This window comes from Staurois parvus, unplaced genomic scaffold (assembly GCF_062004578.1).
Source record: "Staurois parvus isolate SC_StPar_1 unplaced genomic scaffold, SC_StPar_1.0 ptg000439l, whole genome shotgun sequence".
NCBI lineage: Eukaryota > Metazoa > Chordata > Amphibia > Anura > Ranidae > Staurois > Staurois parvus.
Genome location: NW_028318235.1, coordinates 2,796,372 through 2,820,049, shown reverse-complemented (window position 1 = coordinate 2,820,049; position 23,678 = coordinate 2,796,372). Strand labels below are relative to the sequence as shown.

The 23,678-nt window shown below is 37.9% G+C and overlaps 1 protein-coding gene across 16 annotated transcripts in view; it reads left to right on the top strand.

Moving 5' to 3' along the window:
• The window catches only part of ADGRL3 (adhesion G protein-coupled receptor L3), a 1,097,183-nt gene that overhangs the window by 987,594 nt on the left and 85,911 nt on the right, over window positions 1-23,678 (top strand). For 6 of the 16 annotated variants that reach the window (XM_089687880.1, XM_089687881.1, XM_089687878.1 and 3 more), the window contains one exon: window positions 13,296-13,313. The exons of 5 other annotated variants lie outside the window; for them this stretch is intronic. In XM_089687880.1, coding sequence (XP_089544006.1) covers window positions 13,296-13,313 — 18 coding nt within the window. Of the gene's footprint in view, window positions 1-13,295; window positions 13,348-23,678 lie in introns of all 16 variants that reach the window. 5 more of the 16 variants (XM_089687892.1, XM_089687884.1, XM_089687889.1 and 2 more) reach the window with 1 other exon arrangement.

Sequence of the window (23,678 nt, the reverse complement as noted above, 5' to 3'; positions counted from 1 at the left end):
CATTTATAAAGCAATTTACAAATTTGCATTATGTTCTGCTGGCTGTTGGAGTCAAAAGCCAGTGGTGTGCAAGAAAATTAATTGGGGGGGAGTTGGGAGGAGAGCCCAGTCATTGGACCTGTCAAAGTCATATGACCAGCTCTCCTCCAGTTATGGAGCTCTGTTTGCAGTGTTAAGCACCATCACAGCATAAAACTGGACTGAGTTTTTGGTGCTCTCTATTTTGCCTACTGGCAATCTTGCTGGACAGTCTTCTTTGTTGAGTAAGTTGCCAATTTTAAGAACCATTCACTACCCGTTCAACCATTTGTGTCTGTTTGGAGTGGGGGCAGACCTTTTGCTTTATCTATTCTTCACTGAACGTGTGGTCCATTTAAGCATGTAAGCAACCTATGGCTTGCAGCACATGATGGTCTCTGGATTTTAAACTGGTTTTCTTCCTTCCTCCACATATTGATTAGGTGGCTTTAGTACTTTCTGAATCACTGATCTGGAATTGTTAGCTGAAAAATTCTGCCTTCCCTCTAACTTTCTAATGTATTGAGTCTATAGACAGCTGTACAACTAGTATTCTTAGAAATAGGGCAGTAATGGCATCTTCAGTATAGGCCTCCTTTATGTAAAATGGTTAAAGCAGTTTGTTTTCTGTTAATGCATTTAAACATAAAAACAGTATGTTTCCCTCAACCAGTTGTTATAAGCATTGGCACATCAGAGATCAGGGCTGATATCCATATTGCAAATAGTTACGGAATATGCACCCTCTTCATTATGAATATCAGATCCCATGCCCTTCAGAACTGGGGTGTTTTAAGGAGAGATCTCTAAAAAAGGGGTACCCCTCGTAAAGTACCAGTACAGCTGGCTTTTTGGCACATTCAAAAGCACAGGAAGGAGTATCTACATTTGCGTTATGTGCATTTCATCTGCTTTCCCATGGAAAGAAAGTAAGTTACAATTGCTCCCTGGCTCCTAAACCTGTAAAGGTGGTCATGTGGTTGTTATCTGTAGGATTACCCTTTATTCATGTTGGATTAGGATCAGGCTGTTTATGATCTCCTTAACATTTTGTGGATGAGATAGTATCTGAACATTCAGTAATCAATGAAATAATTATTCAGTTAAAGTGAGACGAGAAAAAATCTACAAATTATGTTTTTAATAAATAAGTCACATTATAGCACAGCAAACTTACACATACACTTGTGTGAGGGCCATTCTCTGTCTGCACGGAATGCACAGGTCTTCAGTCCCATTCATGTCAATTGGGAAGCAGTAGATGCACAGGTACCGCCGCTGCTCTGTATTTGACATCCTTTAGGGTGCATGTTCTTAAATGCAGACAATGTGCATTTAGGTGTTCAAGCAGCCGATGTGTCCCTATTGCAATGAATCGGACTGCCTGCATTTGGATGCATGGAATACCTCTGCATTCCATGCAGACAAAACACGGCCCTCACACAGGTGTACAATTAGCTGCACCCATGTGAACAAGGCCTAAAAGTAAAAATTACTTTGAAGTAAACATGACAATTATAAAAACGTGCTTACTGTAAGTATGAAATGGTTTACTTTTAGAAGAGGTCTATGGTTGCAGTATACACTTTTATTGTATAATATCATCATTGTAATAACAATACAAACAATAGACAATCCCATATAAACCTTCTTGAAGAATCACTTTTCATGTTGTGAGTGCTGCCTGTCTGACCATCTCTTTCTACAATTTCCTGGATTCCCTGCATACTTTGCTGCTTCTTCTCTGCTGTTGACTTTCAGACTCTAAGAAATAATATCATATTGTACCTTGCTGCCTGCCGCTGAGGCCGCTGATCAGTGTATTCTGACAGCAGTGAATCCCATGAATAGAATAAAATGTCCTGGCGGGGGAGAAGAGTGTTTTCTCCATCCACTGCTGACTGAATAAAAAGAGCTACCCACCTACAGCCAGCTTAAGCTTACAAACGTTGTGAAAAGGGTATTTACACAGGAGATATTATTCTGCCACTTTACAAAACTTTGTTTCAGCCACATCTTAGGTATGTTATCCAGTTCTGATCAATGTTCCTTAGGAAGGATGTGCTTGCGCTGAAGAGAGTCCAGAAAGGGACAACAAAGCTAATACGGAAACTGGAGAACCTCAGTTATGAAGAACAACAACAAATATTAAACTTATTCTCCCTGCAAAAGAGGCTCTTAAGTTGGCATATGATAGCAATTCACAAATCCTTATATGTTGACTCTAACATTGGTAGGAAACTTTTTAGTCTTGGTTCTCTAAAGAACACATGCAGGCACACCATGAAGTTGAACGAGAAATGGTTCAATCTTAAACTGGTTCTTTACTGTTAGAGTGGTGAGGATGTGGAACGCCATTCCACAGTTGGTTGTGTCAGTGGAGAATGTAGATAAGTTAAAGAAAACTTATAGATATGTTTCTTAAGGAGTGCAATGTACAGGGATACAGGGAAAAACAGTGGTCTCGCACACATCCTCAGGTTGAATTGGATGAACCAGTGTCTTTATTCATCCTTACCAAATGTACCAAATCTAAGATCATTCAGATTAATAGTAGTAGGCTAGAGATAATTGAATTTTAGTGTGGAAATAAATATAGTGATTTTAAATTTTGACCATAGATATCCTTCAACTACTCTGGAATCAGAGATATATGTTAACCAGGTGACACATCTTGAAAGCCAATATAAGACTGGTTACAATTGTGGTGATTTGAAAATTCATGCCTAGGCAAAATGCAAAATCTGACCGATGCATGTTCCAAAATGTTGCCATCCTTGTAAATTATTGGATTTTAAACCTGGGCCCCAGTAGTTCAGTGCTGGCACTAGTATGTGTGATATGAGCAAATCAAATGTTAAATTTGCCTGCTTCTGTGGCATTGCTATAGTTCAATTGCTCTGTTTCCTATTATATGCATTACTTATTTATTACAGGTTTTTTTATAATTTACATAGCACTTTACATACACAGTATACTGTATATTCACATCAGCCACAGCCCTTACAATCTAAGGTCTGTAGTATGGTGTAAGGACCAACACACCTACTAATTTACACTTATATCCTTTCCCATTAACATCAGGTAGGACAAAAACAAGAAGAAAATGGTAATAGGAGGTATATATATCTATACCATATTGGCCTACGTATGTATAGCCTGGAACAGGAACAATGCAAGAAGGTGTAATCCCTTTTTGGATAATCAGCTTAATTCTGTAAATTGGCTATTTCATGCTGTTTTACTGTGTATTGCATTTTTCGGATTCTGGTACTTTGCTCCTTGTATCTGTTCTAAAATAGTACAATGCATACTCAGCTTTACTCATTTTACTAATTGTGAGATTCTTTTACACATCTTTTTCTGAACTTCTACCTATTTTGTTTGCTCCTTGCTTGCAACTGCCTTGTTTTTGGCTTGTATCTGCTTCATGCTCCTTTACTTGTGCTTGATAGCTATAGAATGTAATCACATAGATTTTCGTATTGCCTCTGGTATTAGTCAGTATCTCTTATGTGAAACTAGGTTAGAAGTTTGAAAGGCACCTCTGACGGAAAGTAAGTTTTAGGCTGAATTCAAAACAGACTGGAGAAAATACATATTCATTTTGGCCAGTGAATGCTTTGAAATCCCCATGGAGATGCTTAAAGTGATGTTGGATTGACCTGCTTAGTTTGTAAACGACATTAGGTTACGTGAATCAATGGTTATTATAACAAGTATGGCTCTTCTCGGCAAAGGTAAATGAAGAAAACAGTGTTCTAATACAAGTATCCCAACTCCAGCATTGTAAGCTGTGTCTTGTAATATAATGCAGTGGCACACATACACAAGACTTTCCTCCTTTTTTTTCTGCTGTTCTCTTATTGTATTCTGTAAATTTTCATCCTTATTTTTATTTCTCACACCTTAAATGTATATTGCTTTGCATTCCCTGTAGAACACTTCCTTTATATGAAAACATTTTAACTTTTTTATTGTTTCTAAATGTTTATTTGCCTTTTACAGCTTTTATGTTATTTTTACTTTGTAATTTTTTTTCCTTTTGCTTAACAAAAGTATACTTGTTTTCACCTTTTTGTTGGAATTTTTTAATACTTTGGAATTTTAATTGTTTTGAGGAATTATCAAGTATTACATCTTTCAAGATGGTAGGTAAGCATTGTTTACATCTTAGAAATATATTAGTGCTGTAGATAATAATTAAAGTCAGCCGTAAGACAGTACTGTGTGTAGATACAGCATTAGCCAGCATAGTACAGCATACCTGGATGCAGAATGACAAGTATATTTCAAATACCGAAGACATGAATAGGCCAGGATGTTTGGCAATTTTGTTCCTCTGAGAAGGTATAAATACCAAAAGCTTGATGATTTATGGGAAACAATGTTTATACAGAACATGCTTATTAATCAAATGCACAGTTTGCAATCCACCAGCATATCTAGCTGATGCTCACTGCACGGAGTGCTTTGAATGTCCACATATAGTTCTGTTGGGAAAAAAGGCCTGGAAATTGCCATGCAAATGTTCATGGCCCAAGCTAAAAGGCATATAAAAATTTTATATGCTATGCCATTGTATAAAAAAGCCAAAATATGTATGAGTATTTACCACTGGAATCCCCTTTCTTAGCATTAGCGTATGGACTTTTTTGTATGCACAGCGCAATATCTCCTTGCTTACAGTTCAAAGATGATTTTTACAGATTTAAGGTTTTAGGCAGTCTCAAACTATAGTCATGCACATTTGAAGAGGGCTTATTCAGATACACTATGTTCAAACAAAAAAGCTATCTGCATACAGACAGACCTAAAAAAACTTACCCAGAAATCAGGCTTAGCTGGTGTACGTTCAGACGCTAGAGTGTACATTCAATAGCAAATAATTATTGATAATAAATTCCATACATATTGACTATAATGAAAAAGCGATAGATTTTGCAGTAATTGTATTGTCTTATATGGTAATAAATCAGGTCTTTTCAATATGTGTATTTCTTCCTTCCTGAAAATTCAACATGAGGGAATATATGCTTGGAGGGGTATTTACAGTGCCTGCAGCTATATGTGGTTTGTTAATTAGAATTGTGTGAAACATACTGTTGCTGGGTAAAGATCAACTCCTTGCAAAAGGATGTTTCCGTTTCCTATGGATTCTGGCATACAAAATCATATGTTAGCTTATCCCACTGGTATGGCAGTACCACTAGATTTAGCAAAAAAGATGCCAGCTATTGGTCAATTTCGCCTAATGATTTCCCACAATAATGAAAAAATAAATGTTCAGAGAGATAAAGGGATTGACACTCTCACAATGGTATCAAGGAGACAAAAACTACTTCAAGAAAGTATGCTACTGGGTGTCTGAGACACATAGCCATTACGGTACATAACCATTTAGTGACTACCAAATACAGAATATTCATTTTTCAACCACTTTAATATTTTTTTTTGTTGTTGAATATGTTCAAAGGTATAAAGGCAACCTTTCATCAACAGTGCTTTTCAATTTGCAACGGCAGTAGTGACTATTGATGGCAGATCGCTAGATCCACTGAATTAAAAACTAGTTGAAATCTCCTGAACAGTGTTCTGTTTATCTGTTTTGTGTAAAATTAGAACATGCTGCACATTTACTTCACATTCATTGAACACTTTAACAATATTTGCTTAGACCGACATGAGGAATAATTACATTTTGAATAGCCTATGTGTTTTTAACCACTTCAAGTCCAGACACTTTCACCCCCTTCCAGCCCAGGCCAATTTTCAGTTTTCAGGACTATCACACTTTGAGTGACAATTACTCAGTCATGCAACACATGTACCCATGTGAAATTTGTATCCTTTTTCAGAGACAGATAAAGCTTTCTTTTGATGGTATTTGATCACCACTGGGGTTTTTATTTTTTGCTATATAAATACAAAAATACTGAAAATTTTGGGAAAAAACAGTTTTTCCTTAGTTTTTGTTATAAAATTTTGCAAATAGATCATTTTTCTTCACAAATGTAGGCCAAAATGTATTCTGCTACATTTTAGGCCTAAACATAACCCACAACCGTTTATAATATTTAGTTTGTGTGAAAGTTTGTCTAAAAACTATGAGATATATATTTGAAAATTGATCAGTTGAGATCTTAAAATGCCGGACACAGGTATGGCATATGGCAGTGATCAGGATGCTGGTATGGGGTATGGCGGCGATCAGGACATTAGCATGAGGTATGGCAGTGATCAGGACACTGGTATGGCAATAGTCAGGACACTGTTATGGGGTATGGGGGTGATCAGGATGCTGGTATAGGGTATGGCTGTGATCAGGATGCTGGTATAGAGTATAGGGTGATCGCGATGCTGGTATGGAGCATGGTGGTGATCAGAATGCTGGTATGCGGTATGGCGGTGGTCTGGATGCTGGTATGGGGTATGGTGGTGATTGGGGAGCTGGTATGGTGTATGGCGGTAATCAGGGTGCTGGTATGGTGTATGGCGGAGATCAGGGCACTGGTGTGGTGTATGGAAGTGATCAGGGTGCTGGTATTGCAGTATCAGAACATTGGTATGGTGTGTGGGAGTATTTTTTGCACACTGGGACAGGTGACAGGGCCTCCCTGCATTATTTATTATTGTTCTTGTGGGGCAGTGATCAGGGACACTGGGGCACTAAACCGGGGCACTGGGGTGGCTGGTACTGCAGTTTCTGAGTGCACAAGCAGCCTGAAAGACTGCTGTACACTCACAAACTGCAGGATCGCTTCTCTCTGCTCTCACAATGAGAGCAGAGAGAACCGATATTTACTGTCAGTTTCTAATGTTTACTATGTGAGTGCTGTGATTGGTCACAGCAATCACATGGTCAGACACCATGTGATCACCCAAACACAGCGGTAATGCGATCCACTGTGTCCATGTGACACACCGATCACCAGGCTCCTGGGTGCACACTCTCTGAGCCATCGATGCGGGCTGACATACAGGAATGTTAGCCCTGATCGGCGCTGCTTCCTGTACGCCATCTATGTAGAATATGTATGAGGACAGGAATAGGTTAATTAATTAAAGTAAACCTGTCCTTAAAGTGTCCTTCATCATAGAGTGGAGGTATAAGACGTATTTCACCAAAGTTGGGGTACCCTTTATTCATCCATGGACCCATCCATCCAGTCCCAGGCTCTTTAGCACTCATACTAAGTGACATTTCAGCCCATAATTTCTATTAGTACAAATATGGGCTTTGATATTATACCACCCCTAGTTCCTTGCACCGTTTAAAGCTGGCAGTATCAGGATCCTCATCATTTCCATACCTATGCTTGAGGAGTGGGTAGGAAGAAGCTGTGCTCCCATTGCTTCACATGCCAGTACTGGAGGTGACCAGAACTCAACCATTTTAGATGCCACTGGAACCTGTAAGGTAAGTATTACTAAAACTAACATTAAAGGGGAACTTTACCCATAACAACTTGATAAAAAAAATAATGTTCTTTAGCAAGAAACATACATTCCACATTAAATAAGTATGCTACCAAAATCAGTGCGCTGTAAATTACCTCCAGCATTGCTCCTGTTTCTTCTTGCTGGAGGCTGCCATTTTGCTGAAGCCTAAAGCCCCTGAACAACAGTAAATCATAAAGCGTAACTAAACCCATTGATTTATTGGTTTACATTCTGGGAATGCCATGATTGCTAACTGACACATTTGCTTGTGTCCTCAACCAAACCGTCAAACCAGCAAATGCCTGATGTCATAACTGATCAGATGTGCAGCACCACAGCAGTTGCAAATCAAAAATAAGCAGCTTTCTTGGCTGTAAAGGATAGGGGAGTTTAATTTTGCTTTAAGGCTGTCTGAAGATGAGCCTCTACAAATTCGGCAGTGCTTAAAAGTAGGGAGCAAATGAGCATGTGCAGAACAGGGTGAGACAGTGTATTACAGGATTTTACACAGTATAGACATTCATTTTAATATTTTACATAGCTATACTTGCAAAAGGGGCCAGCCTGAAGTTATCTGGCAGGAATTTTCTGATCCATTTTAACCAGTCGGCAACCGCCTCCCACAGCTATACTTCAGCAGAGCAACCCCACTGTACCAAATCACTTGCATGTATGTCATCCAGCTCTTCAGGGTAGGAGGCATTTAGTCAGTTCCCACCCAGTGTCATTTAGTGTCAGATTGCCCACCGCACTATTGCAGTTCCATTATAAGTCGCTTATTGCTGCCATTAGTAGTATAAATAAAATGTTTTATATATACCATAGTTTGTAGGTGCTATAACTTTCATGCAAACTAATCAATATACACTTATTGGGATTTTTTTTGACAAAGACAGAATGCATTTTGGACAAAATTTATTTGAGAAATCTGATTTTTTTAAAAAATTTTATTGGATTTGTTTTATAGTAGAAAGTAAAATATATTGTTTGCTTGTTTGTTTTTTTGTTTTTTTTAAATAAAAAAAACCCAGTGGTGAATAAATACATCCAAAAGAATGCTCTATTTGTGTGAAAAAATATTATATAAATGTTGTTTGGGTACAACAATGCATGACCGTGCAATTACCAGTTAAAGTAGCGCAATGTTGAAAAGGAAAAATTGCCTGGTTCTGGCGCTTAAGTGGTTAAAATAATTATTTTACAAAGTTTTATTGTATTTATTTAGTTTTATTTTATCATACCCACATGTCCAGTGACCTTTTTTTTTTTTTTAAATCGAATGGCAATAAAATACAACGAAAAGAGTATTGCCATGCAAAGTGCAACACAAATTAAAATACATGGCAATGCAGCAGTCTTCTGCACATTACTGGTCTAATCAGGATTGCATATGAGAGGCCATATTTTTATATTAAAAATTTGAGAAGCATTTCCTTTAAATGACATGCAGAGACTGAGCTAGAAGTAGAGCACTGTAAGTAGAAAGACTTGACCTGGGTACAAATGATCCGAATATTGGTGAGTTAAGCAAAAACCGCCCAACATTCAGACTGTGAGTACAGCTGTCCTTTTATCAGAAACCGGTCTAAGACTGGCTTTTGTCGAAGGGACATGGTGGAAAACCAGCATCCAATCAGCGCTCGCAGCCATTGGTTTGTGTTCTGGAGGGGGGAAAAGAAGTCCCCCTGTCAGAATATAAAGGCACAGTGGGAGAGATTGCTGCACTAACATTGCTTAGTTAGTACAGCAAAAAAATAAACTCAATGTGGTAACAGGCTTTACTTTCTCTGCTACAGGGAATACAATGGTTACACCTCCCTTCCCTCAGCCTGTAATTTAAAAGTGAAAGAGCAGCAATAGACTGTTAAGGTCATTTCTCTGCTCACTTTGCTCTTCTCCTGTCAGCTTGTTCCTTGTCATTACAATTGCATACAGCTCACCTGAATAGCTCCAAGTAAGAGGCTGATATCAAGTCAGCTTCAGGTAACTACACTAATTACAGTTAAGAATACATATATTATTAATTTTAATAATTAGCAGCATTAATTTGTCTTATACCTGCCTGGAGTTGTGCTTTAAGTTATGCTTGGTTCACACTAGTGCGAGTAGAAGCCGCTGTGGGACCCGCAGCTGCAACCACCTGCACACAAAATGTGGGACCCATGGGCGGATGCCAATAACCTTAATGGCACACTGCCCACACTGGAAATCGCAACCACACTGGGAATCACTCTGTAGTGCTGGCTGTGATTTCTGGAAAGGTGATCGGACCTTTTTCCTGCATTTTGCAAGACAAGGCAGCCCATTCAAATGAATGGGCTGCAGTGCCACATCCTGAAAAACCGCACTACTGTGAACCGAGCGTTAGTGTTGTTAAAGATGTATGCAATGGCAAATTTTTTTGTTTTTTTTTCAGTTTGGAATAGAGTTGAGTGGTGTTCAAATCTCTGAAAAGTTAAAGCTGTCATGAAACCTGGGAGGGGAAGCTTCAAATATAGGCACATGTTTCTGGTTACAACTATTTAAATATTAAAAGAGCTTGAACCAGATAGTGATGGATGATATGCAAACCCCCTCACTGTTTAAACACCCTAATTAATGTTTTTTTTCAGTTTGCATACTTTATTTCTTCAGCCCTAAAAACAAATTGGATTTTGTAAACAATTGGTCTTTGGGATGAACTTGTATCTGGACCCTCCTAATATAGTGTGGCACTTCAATTCTAGAGTTTGTATTGCTGTCTGTGTCTCCGGTGGGGATTTACTCCCTATATTTGTCCTGATAAGGAAGTCTTTCAGTGAACACTGTTCATTTTTCCTTTTCATTGTCTGGCAATTCATTTCTGAAAAAAAAAATGCAAAACACTGTGGCATGCTGGGGGTATACAGTCAGGAAGTATAGATCGCAAAGGGGGGTAGTTAGTTTTGGGCTGTGCTATCATCAGTTTATGCTACATGTGTGTCAATGTAACCAGTTTAGTGTAAATATTTTTACAATGAATTATAAAGGGTCAGCCTACCCACCTGAACTGCCTGACAATATGGGTTCCCACTCTCCCTGTTAATTTTTTACTTATTTTTTATTATACAGGATGCAAATGGATGTGTTAGAACATGCAAAGGTGGTCAGCACATCCAAGGCTCGTAGACAGGGAAAGAGTAAAAAATTATAATAGGTAGTTGGAATATCCAACAAACTAGGGGCTAACTCAATCCAACAGGCTCCACCTAATACTGAGGTATCTCTTGGTTACACTGGCCCTTTATTATTTTTAACAAGAAAACATTGTTTTTGTCTAGAGTCTATAATTGTATATGTTCATTGGCCAGCCTTATTTGCTCATAAAATGTGCAGGCTCTCCGCCCTGCATGGCACTGCACAATGACTGTTTCATTGCTTCTTTTTTTTGTACGTGTCTGTGGGTCAGGTCTGGCCCAAATGAAAAAAAATAGATTAACTGAGGTTTATAATAAAAACAGAAGACTAAAAATTAGCCTTATCTCAACAGTCTGTAAAATACATTTCCACTTTTGTTGTCAAATTGGGAAGCACCTACTTTTTGTTACATGTACCTATTCAAATAGCATAACAAAAAATACAAATTCCAGCTTACCTTTTTAGTTGATCTTTTTCAAAAACTCCAGCAAGAAAAAATACTGCTAGATCTCTTTGTTTATGATGGGCTGGGTTACTGTGTTTTCCATTTTTAACCTTGTCTGTATTGTACAGATCTTCATTATAAATTGTAACTAGATTTGAACACTGTCTGTCCCAAAAAAGGGTTAAAGGTGTAGAGGCTGGGTTTCTTCCATTGTATGTTAATGAGAACAGACTTAGGACAGATGCACTCTGACATTGTTCAAAAAAAACCTTGCAGTCAGCTATGGCACCTTCTTCTGAGAAATATCTAAAGAAATATTTTATTATTATTATTACTACGAGTTTATATAGCGCCAAAGGGTTTGCTCAGCGCTGTACAATAGGGGGGACAATACATGGCACAGTACAACAACAACAAACAACGTACGAGGGGTAAGAGGGCCCTACTCTTACGAGCTTACAATCTAGGAGTTTATTAAATGTTTTTAGCTATGCTGTGTGAATGGGAACACATAACAAACATATGGTAGGGTTTTCCCAAATTTGACTGCAAAAGTGGAAATATGCTTTAATAACTTTCATTGATATGGAGCTTACCACATCACATGTAGATGAAATATAATGAATAAAATATAAAACAAGTAAAAATGAAAAGTCAAACTGAAAATTAATTTGTTAATTGCTATAATATGTCATCTCCTAAATGCAAATACTGCAAAAACATGAAGGATCAGTTTACTTAGGCTGATTTGATATCCAAAGCGATATTAAAACCCCAAACAAAAATGTGGGGTTTTTTTGTTGCTTTTTTCCATTTATTTTCACCCTGTGATCCTGCCAGTATCACACTTTTCTGTGTGTGTGGGGGAGGGGGGGGAAGCAGGGCAACTTTGGGCAGCAGGTTTGGCAATCTGGGTAGAGGGTAGTGTTTAGTACACAGATTTAGATTGACTTGACTAACAAAGCCAAACTCTAGTTAACACTGTTTAAACAGCTGCAGCAACAATTTTTCCCTGTTGAAATAAAGGGTTTACATAAATGAATGAAATCTGACCACAAAAATCGCCCCTTCAATGGCAAATAGTTTGTCTCATCACTCGAACTACCACTTTTGCTGTACAGGGAGAAAAAAATGGAGAGAAAGCATAAATAAGTAAACTAATGTAACCACCACATCTAAGAAATGTTAAGCTGAAATATATAAATTTTTGAGGGAGTTAATACAGCTTTAATAATAAAAAGTTTTACTATTTGTAAACACAAAGATAAATTGATTAGCAAATGAATGTGTTCTTTTTTGTGTAGTTTTTAGTATAGTTTACACTGACATCGATATAGTCATCCTTCTTACCATCGTGCTTGTAACATGTAATGTTTTGCTCTTTTCCCTCCTCCTTTTTGCATTATACTTATATGCTTTATCGTTTTTATTTTATTTTTTTTTTTCATTTGTTTTACCTTATTTTTTACTTCCTCACTAAACCTCCATATATTGGCTAGATATTATTTTACTTTAATTCTTCAACTTAATGTATATTTTGCATTGTAATGCTACCTCCCTATGTTCTTTTTCTATCTCCTTCATGCTCTTTTTAACTTTTCTGTTTTTTTTCTTTATTTTTGTTGATCTTTCAAATGCATTTTTTATAGTCCTCATTTTTTTTCTTTTTACCTTTTTTTTTAGCATTCATCCTGTACCTCAAATGAAAGAGGACAACAGTTTGGTTAAAAATAGTTTTGTTTCAATTGTCCATTGTTATATCCTCTTGCTGATGAATTTGTTTGTTTAAATGTTGAACATAAACAATGTTTTTACTGAGTGATTACCTAAATTATTACGCCAGTGATTATATCTGTTTTTAATTTGTTGTAATGTTACTATTAGTGCTACCACATATAATAAGAATAACAGCTTTTTAGTTACAGTTATTGTAGTTTTTCACAGTCTACCTTATACAACAATTTGTACAATTAACTGCCAACATATAATTTTGGTTGCTTTAAGAGAAAGATACAACCAAATGGTGTACATGAACTGGGTTACTTTACATGCATAAAAGGGAAATTACTGCCTATACATTTGCACAATTATAACACATTTAGCAAAAAGATGACAAATTTTAGTTCAGAATATTATTTTCATCTACGTGCTCACGTGTTTTTCATGTTTCAGATGTTGTAGTAAGCTTTACTTATTGTTTTTTTTCTTTCCTTTCCTTCATGCTGTCGCTTAGAGCCCTACAGAGAGACAAGTATGGGAGTAAAACTAAATATTGCATATCAAATGTAATTTTTTTAGTTTAATTTATCATATTTATATATGAATAAATAAATAACCAGCAACATCATAAAATACAGTTGTTTACCTTCAGTCCTTGCTGTATTATATGGCATCTTAAGACCATACCAAAATGTTCAATGTTATGTTAACTAATGTTTGAAGTATGCATAGTGAGCTAACAGTTTAGTCTGCTCAGTCTATCTATTGTAAATAAGTGATGCCAAAGCATACAGTAAAGGCTGAATTTAGTAAAATAAGATGATAAAATGTGACTGGTTCTGTTAATTGATTCTTCTCAAAAAAATATTTTTCATGAAAAATTTATTGCTTATCATATAATAGTGTCCTATGATCAATGTATGGGCATTAAGAACATTATGGATTTTCTATTTTTATAATCATGCATTTTGTAAACAAATTTCATTGTATTTGGTGTAATATAGGCTATGTACATACAATACTTGCTGTAACCATAACCAGTGCATCTGGTGAGCATTCTCTCACCTCAGTGAGAAGACACCATGGGTGAGCAATTGAAGTGATTGGGGACAGCAGCATTAGTTATTTTTAAGTGAATCAGTCTAAAGTGAAGTAAATGCTTTGACAAAAACTTTTCTGTACTGAGCCCTTAAACTCAATGGCAAAGCCCCTACCTAAAATGCCAGGTCATTCCGACTGCTTCCTTTAGGGCTTCATGTGTACGTAGCCTTACATATTTTTGATTTAAAAAAAATCTGAATTCATGCACAGTAATAAAACTATTTTTAAAGTACCATCTGAATATGTGACATGAGCATATGTGTATGTTTATATAGACAAACACAAACACACACATGAATGCACATATTATCTTTTAAAAATAAATGAGATAGAAGTATAATGTTCACCAATATATGACCCAGTTTAGGCATTCTGATCCCCTAATCACCAGATATAATGGTGTTCGTAATACTATACAGTACACCAGTACTGTACTTGATGCAGCATCTGCCACTTCCCATGTGTTTTTTCCCTTATTATTCCTCTTCTTTCTCCTTTTCTTGTTTGTTCTTCACAGTTTGCTTCTTTCTTCGTTTTGTTTTACATTTACTTTACATTTGTTTCTCTAGCTCGCTTTTTTGTGTTTAGCTTTCTAATTTATATCCATTTTCCCACCTAACATATTTCTTCTTACGTGCAACTAAGTTTTTAAGCAGAAATAAGTTAGTGATGCTATTCTACCCTGCCTCATGAACTCCATTCCCTGCACCAATATCAGCTAAACAGTTGTGCTGCAGTGGGAGTATTCATTCATTGTCATTCAGTGTATGCTGGATGAAGAAAACCATAGATACTGACATAGGCTGCAGATTAAATCGGAAAATGGTACTGCTAGGTTACCACATTGAATATTTTTTTCTTATTCCAGTTTTCTGTACGGACTTCTCTGCCTTATATTTGGTTGCTCTGAAAAATGTAGTATTATTAAATAATGTTAACCTTTGTAAGGATATTAAAATTACATTGCTGAAATCAATTAAGATTTTAATCCAGACCTCAAGCTCAGAAAGGTTTAGAACACTGCCTGTTGCATGCATTTTTACATACATTAACAAGAATTATGCATTTTCCTGCACTTACTTTGTCATAAATAGAACATTGATGCACCACAAAAATTGATGCACATCAATATATAGTACAGATGTAAACTAGCACCAATTAAAATAATGGCTAATGTGTACATGCAGTGAAATACGTTAAAAACCCATAGATGTAAATGGGCCCTGATGGTTTAGGATCTATTATAGAAATGTTTGAAACGTATATTAATTTATTTTCTGGTGTACATGTTCTTTATTTTACCAATAAGTATTTAGGCTGAATTCACACTATTGTTCTGCAGTAATAAATGGTTTTATTGCACATTATGGCAGTGCACTTTCAAAGAGAACAAAAAGCGCTGCTCACCAATCCAGTGCATAAGTATGTCGATGAATGTGGCCTCAGTGTGCGCCGCTCCAGTCAGGCTCCCTGACATGTTTCAGCACACCCACAGGGGGGCTTGGGTAAAACATGTCAGGGTACTAAGGCACAGGATTGGTGAGTGGCACCTTGTTTTCTCTTTGATAATGCTCTTACCCCTTTGAATGGTGAACTGACGCTAGCTCCCTTCACTGCAACCAGCGCAGAGATCTCTGTCTCAATTTAGAGTGGCACTGAAGGTTTTATTTGGATCAATGGCAGTGCACTTTCAACACACTGGTACATGCATTGTGATGTGTTTTGTAGTGAAATTCATTCTTTACATACATTAAGGGCCCATTCACACCTTTTGCAGTAAGCTTGGTAATGCAGGAATAGGTGTGAATTAATCCTTTTAAATTTCCCTTTAAAACAAAAAAAACAAAACATGATTTCACGTAAAAAACCCATGAAATTGCTGTACATACATGTAAACTGGCCACATGAAAAAAAAACGTATTGCAGCTATTAATGCATTTTTATGCAGTAAAACAGATTTGTGTTACTGTATGAAAACAGACATGGGAGAATAGACCTTTAGGCAAAAAACACCTGTGTTGCAGAGCACCACAATGCTCAGGTGTGGATACTTTGTTGACTGCCTATGCAAAATGAGTAGGTTGCTTTAACATAATGCATGCAATGTATGAAAAACATTCATGTGTGTGCATTAATGCAACACAGTATTATGAATGGGCCCTTAATACAAGGTTCCCATTCTGACAATGGTTTCACAAACAAGATATCTAATTTCAGTCTCTCTCTCTGCTTGAAACTCCTAAGTGGAGAGAGCTTATTCAGTTGCATGTAAAATGTATTTTTTTTTAGCTAGTGGGCTCTGTAAACAACAGACTTTTTCCAGAACTGCAGCTCAGACTAGCCTGGAAAATATGTGTAGAGGAGTTTAAAGCTTCAACTATTGATTGCAAATTAAAATATTAACTATCCATATCCAATACTTTTTATGTATCTGGCTAGAGAACTTTTTTTTTTTAAGTATTTTAATGCTGGAATTTATATATCAAGACACTTTGCACTCCCTTTAAAGTGATTTCCTATACCAATGTAAAAGTTTAACCCAGAAGGTTATGGTGAGTAGGAACTAAAAGAACCAAAGGGTTTTCATGTGCCTTACTGATAAAAATTCAAGAGTACAAAAAGGATGGTATCTGAACTTTGGCAGTGACTGAAACAAGAAATCCAAAAAATGAGGGTCACCACCAAAGTTCAGATACCATCCTACTCAAGCCCCCCCCCTCCCTTCCCCCCACAGGTACTGTTTATTTTTTTTGTCATGTCAGTCATTATCTGTACACAAGCACTGTTTATTCATTTACTAAAGAAAGAGACACTGCATTGCATGCTAAGTACAATCACAGGTTAAGCCATTGGGAATGGGCTGCTTATTAGAAAGTATCAAGTTGCATGCAATTGTGTTTCCCTAAAAGAACATTGGATTCCGCCCTATTTTTACAAGAACTGGTTCATTAGCAGAGAACAAATGTACATGCAATTTTGCAGGACAAAGATATATATGTACAGTATGTGTGTGTGTATATATATATATATATATATATATATATATACACATACACACACACATATACACACACACACTCACCGGCCACTTTACTAGGTACATCTTGCTAGTACCTGGTTGGATTGCATTTTTCCTTCAGAGCATAGATTCAACAAGGTATTGGCAACATTCCTCAGAGATTTTGGTCCATATTAACATGATAGCATCACGCAGTTGCTGCAGATTTGTCTGCTGCACATCCATAAGGCGAATCTCCCGTTCCACCACATCCCAAAGGTGCTGTATTGGATTGAGATCTGGTGACTGTAGAGGCCATTGGAGTACAGTGAACTCATTGTCATGTTCAAGAAACCAGTTTGGGATGATTTGAGCTTTGTGACATGGTGCATTATCTTGCTGGAAGTAGCCATCAGAAGATTGGTACACTGTAGTGATGGACATGGTCAGCAACAATACTCAGGTAGGCCATGGCATTTAAATGATGCTCAGAGGCCCAAAGTGCCCCAAACAAATATGCCCCACACCATTACACAACCACCACCAGCCTGAACTGTTGATACAAGGCAGGATAGATCCATACCAAATTCTGACCCAACCATCTGAATGTCACAGCTGAAATCGACCAGGCAACGTTTTTCCGATCTTCTATTGTCCAATTTTGGTGAGCCTGTGTGAACTGTAGCCTCCATTTCCTGTTCTTAGCTGACAGGAGCGGCACCTGGTGTGGTCTTCTGCTGCTGTAGCCCATGTGCTTCAAAGTTTGACATGTTGTGTGTTCAGAGATGGTATTATGCATACCTTGGTTGTAGCGAGTGGTTATTTGAGTTGCTGTTGCCTTTCTATCATCTTGAACCAGTCTGCTCCTTCTCCTCTCACATCAACAAGACATTTTCGTCCACTCAACTGCTGCTCACTGGATATTTTCTCTTTTTCGGATCACATCTCTGTAAACCCTAGAGATGGTTGTGCGTGAAAATCCCAGTAGATCAGCAGTTTTTGAAATACTCAGACCAGTCCATCTGGGACAAACAACCATGCCACATTTAAAGTCACTTAAATCCTCTTTCTTCCCCCTTCTGAAGCTCAGTTTGAAGTTCAGAAAGTCGTGTTCACAACGTCTAGATGCCTAAATGCATTGAGTTGCTGCCATGTGATTGGCTGATTAGTGATTTGTGTTACCAAGCAATTGAACAGGTGTACCTAATAAAGTGGCTGGTGATTTTATATATATATATATATATATATATATATATTGGGGTTAGCTCAGGTGGGGGATCACCTTCCCTGGGAAAAAAGGTAGACCGCACAGCAGGCTTTCTTAAAGATCTGACTGGTTGTCAGCTTTATTCACAGGTTTGCAAAAAATGTCAAAACAAAGAAAACAGCAAAATAAACCCTTGCCACCCAGGCACTAACTAAACATAGAACTTTTCGTCTCTCATAGGTGATGGGCTTCTCCCTGTCACCCAAAACAAAACAATACAATACGCAAACCTTTTCTTGTTGGTATAACACACACAGCTCTCTCAGAATGGCTCTCTGAGTCCCAGGCCATGAGCAGCTTCTTGCTCCAGCCCTGCCTTATTTATACCACCTGTTGGTGGTCATCAGTGGACCACAAAATCAGGTCCGGAACCATCTCTGCCATAGTGGCCTAGAAAACTCGGAGTGGATTTCACCTTAAACTTCCAAGTATGACCGAATACGAGGTGACACATAGCGTCCATCGATCACATAATACTGTCACATAATATATACACACACACACAGTATATTATATATATATATATATATACATATACATACATTATACAGTCAATACAGATGATTCTCCACAGATTTCACAAAATTCTTTCTGTAACGGAACCCAACCACTCTTGGGTATATTCTGTTATACTGCAGCTTCCCCTGTCCGAACACCATCCACGGACCACACCCTTGAAATCCCTCAGGAAAATAGACAACACCCAGCTCTTCTTAAAACAGGAAGCCAACTCTTTATTTTAACACAAAACACAGGATATATACAGAGGGCGGGGAAACACAACCAGGAACAGGAAACACATCATCAACCCTCCCCATCAGTGGGAAGAGCTACAGGGAACCACCCCAACCAACCCAAGACACAGAACAATGGGATGAAGCACATGACAAACAAACAATGGACAACCACGTGGCCGAGAAGAAAGGAATAGCCACATGGCAGTAGACAATGGGCAACCACATGGCGGAGAACAAAGGGACACACACTATACAAAAGACTGGGACATTCATACCCTGTACCCCTTAAAAGGCACAGGGTCACTTAAACATAATGGGGAGAACATGAGCTGACACAGAGGTCCCCCCACCCCCAAAAGTCACTCCCGTCACATAGCTCCCCTTTCGGCAGGAGACTAACACAGGAGTAGATCCCAGACAGATGTACTCTGAAGTTAGTCTGTACCTCCAGTCCCTCAATGCCAGCACCCATGCAGTACCCAATGCAAAATTGTCCCACACCAAGCGTTACTCACCCAGCCAACCTCTGCCTCTCCCGTAGAACATACCCGTCGCTGGGGAGAAGTACGGACTGGTCCTTCTCCCTGAACCACATGGCGGAGAACAAAGGAACACACACTATACACAAGACTGGGACATTCACACCCTGTACCCCTTAACAGGCACAGGGTCACTTAAACATAATGGGGAGAACATTAGCTGACACAGAGGTCCCCCACCCCCAAAAGTCACTCCCATCACACTTTCCATCAAATTTTCTGGATGACACTTGTACTGTATGTACTGTGGAAGCAAGTGCAATATTTTTGGAACCATAGCAGACACAAACCTGTGTAACTGCCGCTGTTGTGCTAATGTGTTTCCATGCAAACCTTACTTGATGTTTTTTTTTCTATTGTACTAACAATTTATACAAACATGTTATTTTTTTCCTGCATGTGTTGCATTGTAGCATTAGGAAAGGTAAAAAAAATAAAAAATAAAAAAAGCTTTGCAAAGTTTTTTCTAATTTTACTATTGCCTCCTAATTAAATCACAAAACATAAAAAAAGTATCCAATTATGCCACCAAATGTATGCCCTATGTATCCTGAAATTTATATATATATATATATATATATATATATATATATATACTGTATACTATACTTTATATATATATTAGGGTATATACACACACAGGGTAGACTAAAGAGGGTTGGGGGAGTTGGGGGGCTGCTGGATGAGTACCCCAGACATGAGTTGCCAATCATCCAATCCAGCTGTATTTAGCCTGCTATTGCCAAGATAACCCAGTGTTTACAAAATCTTCTGGCACCAATTTTAACCTCATCCAAAGAAATAAGATCAAAAAGAGAATTTAATGTGTACCACACAAAAATTGAACTGCATATCAGGGCTTACGGTTCAATGATGGTAAGCTTTCAAAGAAAGGTAGGTTTTCTAAACATTTGTACCAACACACTATCTGTCACAAAGTGACATCCATGTGTATGAAAGAGTGTAACTTTAAATCATGGGGCCCATAGAAAACATCTTTCCTGCAGTGATTCTACAGAGGAGTAGTAAAAGAGACAACCACTCTACGTTTAAATGTGAACTATATACTCTAGATTATGTCAAAACTTTGTTGTATTCCAGTTACAAAATTTCTTAGGAAGTTGTGTTCTGTTTCTTTTCTAAAATGGGGATGGGATATTGGCTGTTCAATCCAGTGCTACTTGATAGACTTACAGGTCTCAGTGGCTCTTGCAGCCCCGTAACTGAAAATGCTGGCTGCCAGTGACAGCTGGGGTCCACTGCCAAGCCCAGGATCTAAAACTTTCAGTTCTTGAGCGTATGTTTCTACAAATCACTCCAGTGAAGCAAATGTTGTCCATCTATGCTTTGCATTGCTAATTTAACCTCTTCTTTTTCACCTCTTCCAACTCCTCCCTGTACTCCTCATCGCTTTCCTCCCAACTCCTTGTCCCCTACCTCCCCCTCCCCTCTACTCATCCTGCCCTTCCTCTTTCACCTCTTCCTATTCCACCTCCTTCTATGTGATCATGCCATAAGGGGAAGCTCTTTGGAACTGGGTTTTTATATATATACAGTGGGGATCGAAAGTTTGGGCACCCCAGCTAAAAATTTGTATGAATGTGCATAAAGAAGCCAAGGAAAGATGGAAAAATCTCCAAAAGGCATCAAATTACAGATTAGACATTCTTATAGTATGTCAACAAAAGTTAGATTTTATTTCCATCATTTACACTTTCAAAATAACAGAAAACAAAAAAATGGCGTCTGCAAAAGTTTGGGCACCCTGCAGAATTTATAGCATGCACTGCCCCCTTTGCAAAGCTGAGACCTGCCAGTGTCATGGATTGTTCTCAATCATCGTCTGGGAAGACCAGGTGATGTCAATCTCAAAGGTTTTAAATGCCCAGACTCATCTGACCTTGCCCCAACAATCAGCACCATGGGTTCTTCTAAGCAGTTGTCTAGAAAACTGAAACTGAAAATAGTTGATGCTCACAAAGCTGGAGAAGGCTATAAGAAGATAGCAAAGCGTTTTCAGATGTCAATATCCTCTGTTCGGAATGTAATTAAGAAATGGCAGTCATCAGGAACAGTGGAAGTTAAAGCAAGATCTGGAAGACCAAGAAAAATATCAGACAGAACAGCTCGCAGGATTGTGAGAAAAACAATTCAAAACCCACGTTTGACTGCACGATCCCTCCAGAAAGATCTGGCAGACACTGGAGTTGTGGTACACTATTCCACTATAAAGAGATACTTGTACAAATATGGTCTTCATGGAAGTGTCATCAGAAGAAAACCTCTTCTACGTCCTCACCACAAAAATCATCGTTTGAACTTTGCAAATGAACATATAGACAAGCCTGATGCATTTTGGAAACAAGTTCTGTGGACCGATGAGGTTAAAATTTAACTTTTTGGCCGGAATGAGCAACGGTATGTTTGGAGAAGAAGGGGCACAGAATTTAATGAAAAGAACCTCTGTCCAACTGTTAAGCATGGGGTTGGATCAATCATGCTTTGGGGTTGTGTTGCAGCCAGTGGCACAGGGAACATCTCACGAGTAGAAGGAAAAATGGATTCAATAAAATTTCAGCAAATTTTGGATGATAACTTGATACCATCTGTGAAAAAGCTGAAGTTAAAGAGAGGATGGCTTCTACAAATGGATAATGATCCTAAACACACCTCGAAATCCAATGGGGGATTACATCAAGAGGCGTAAACTGAAGGTTTTGCCATGGCCTTCACAATCTCCTGACCTCAACATATTTGAAAATCTATGGATAGACCTTAAAACAGTAGTGTATGACAGACAGCCCAGAAATCTCAAAGAACTGGAAGACTTTTGTAAGGAAGAATGGGCAAAGATACCTCAAACAAGAATTGAAAGACTCTTGGCTGGCTACAAAAAGCGTTTACAAGCGGTGATACTTGCTAAAGGGGGCAGACAAGATATTAACTCTGCAGGGTGCCCAAACTTTTGCAGACGCCATTTTTTTGTTTTCTGTTATTTTGAAAGTGTAAATGATGGAAATAAAATCTAACTTTTGTTGACATATTATAAGAATGTCTAATCTGTAATTTGATGCCTTTTGGAGATTTTTCCATCTTTCCTTGGCTTCTTTATGCACATTAATACAAATTTTTAGCTGGGGTGCCCAAACTTTCGATCCCCACTGTATATATATATATATATATATATATATACAGTATATATATAAACCCAGTTCCAAAGAGCTTTCCCTTATGGCATGATCATATTGGGTTTGACCCACATTACCATATTTCTACTGACCATCAAATATTTTTAAACATATTTTACTTTTTAAAAACAAATTATTTACATATTTGCTTTTTTAGCATTTTTATTTTATTTTTCCTTGTTTCTTGTTTTCCTTGATCAAGCAAACATAGGCACAGATGGCAATGCCATCTGGGTAAAATTACTGGCAGCAGGCAATGATGCTGCAAGGAGGCCCAAATGGATTTTGTGCGGCTGCCACATTTGGTGGGGGGCTAATTTCAATCCCCCTTCAGTCCTCTTTGACCTTTTCCTGTGAGTTTTTCTCCAGGGACAAAAGCGGAAGCACAGGCAGTAGCGAAGTGAACTGGAGAAACCCCCCCCCTTCTAGTTCATGGCACCAACCACACATTAACAGCTTCCTGCTGTCATTATGTTTTTATGCAATTTTGGGGGTATCGTGAGCACCACATCCAACCCTAAGATTAGTACAAAAATTATATAAAGCAGGAAATGGGATTTTTAAGGTACTCAAGGACTCAGGAATGAGCAGAGGCAGCTTACTATATTAAAACATAGTATTTTAATTCATATAAAAAAAAATAAAAACAAGTTAAAACACTGGTAATAAGATCAATTCATACTGATATGCCAGACACCTTAAGCATCATGCCCACTTCAAAGAGATTGTATAGAATAAATCATCAAATTCTCTAAACATAAAAGTAGAGCTTGAAAAACTGCTAAATCTCTGTATTTCACAAATAATGCTTCTTCAGGAGATCTGATGAATTAGCATATAAACATGATAGGCGATACTGCTCAAATACAAGAAGCTGGGGCACAGTCAACATCATTCCAGATCCACAGTCTCCTGTCTCCTACAAAGGCAGGTAAACTTAAAGGGAGGCGCTTTCTACACCCAGGGCATACACCACTAGGCCAGCAGGACAAGGGCCCAGTGTCTCCAGAAATGTATCAATCAAAGAATTGACCAAAATCAAATGTTCTGTCCAAAAACATAGCAGC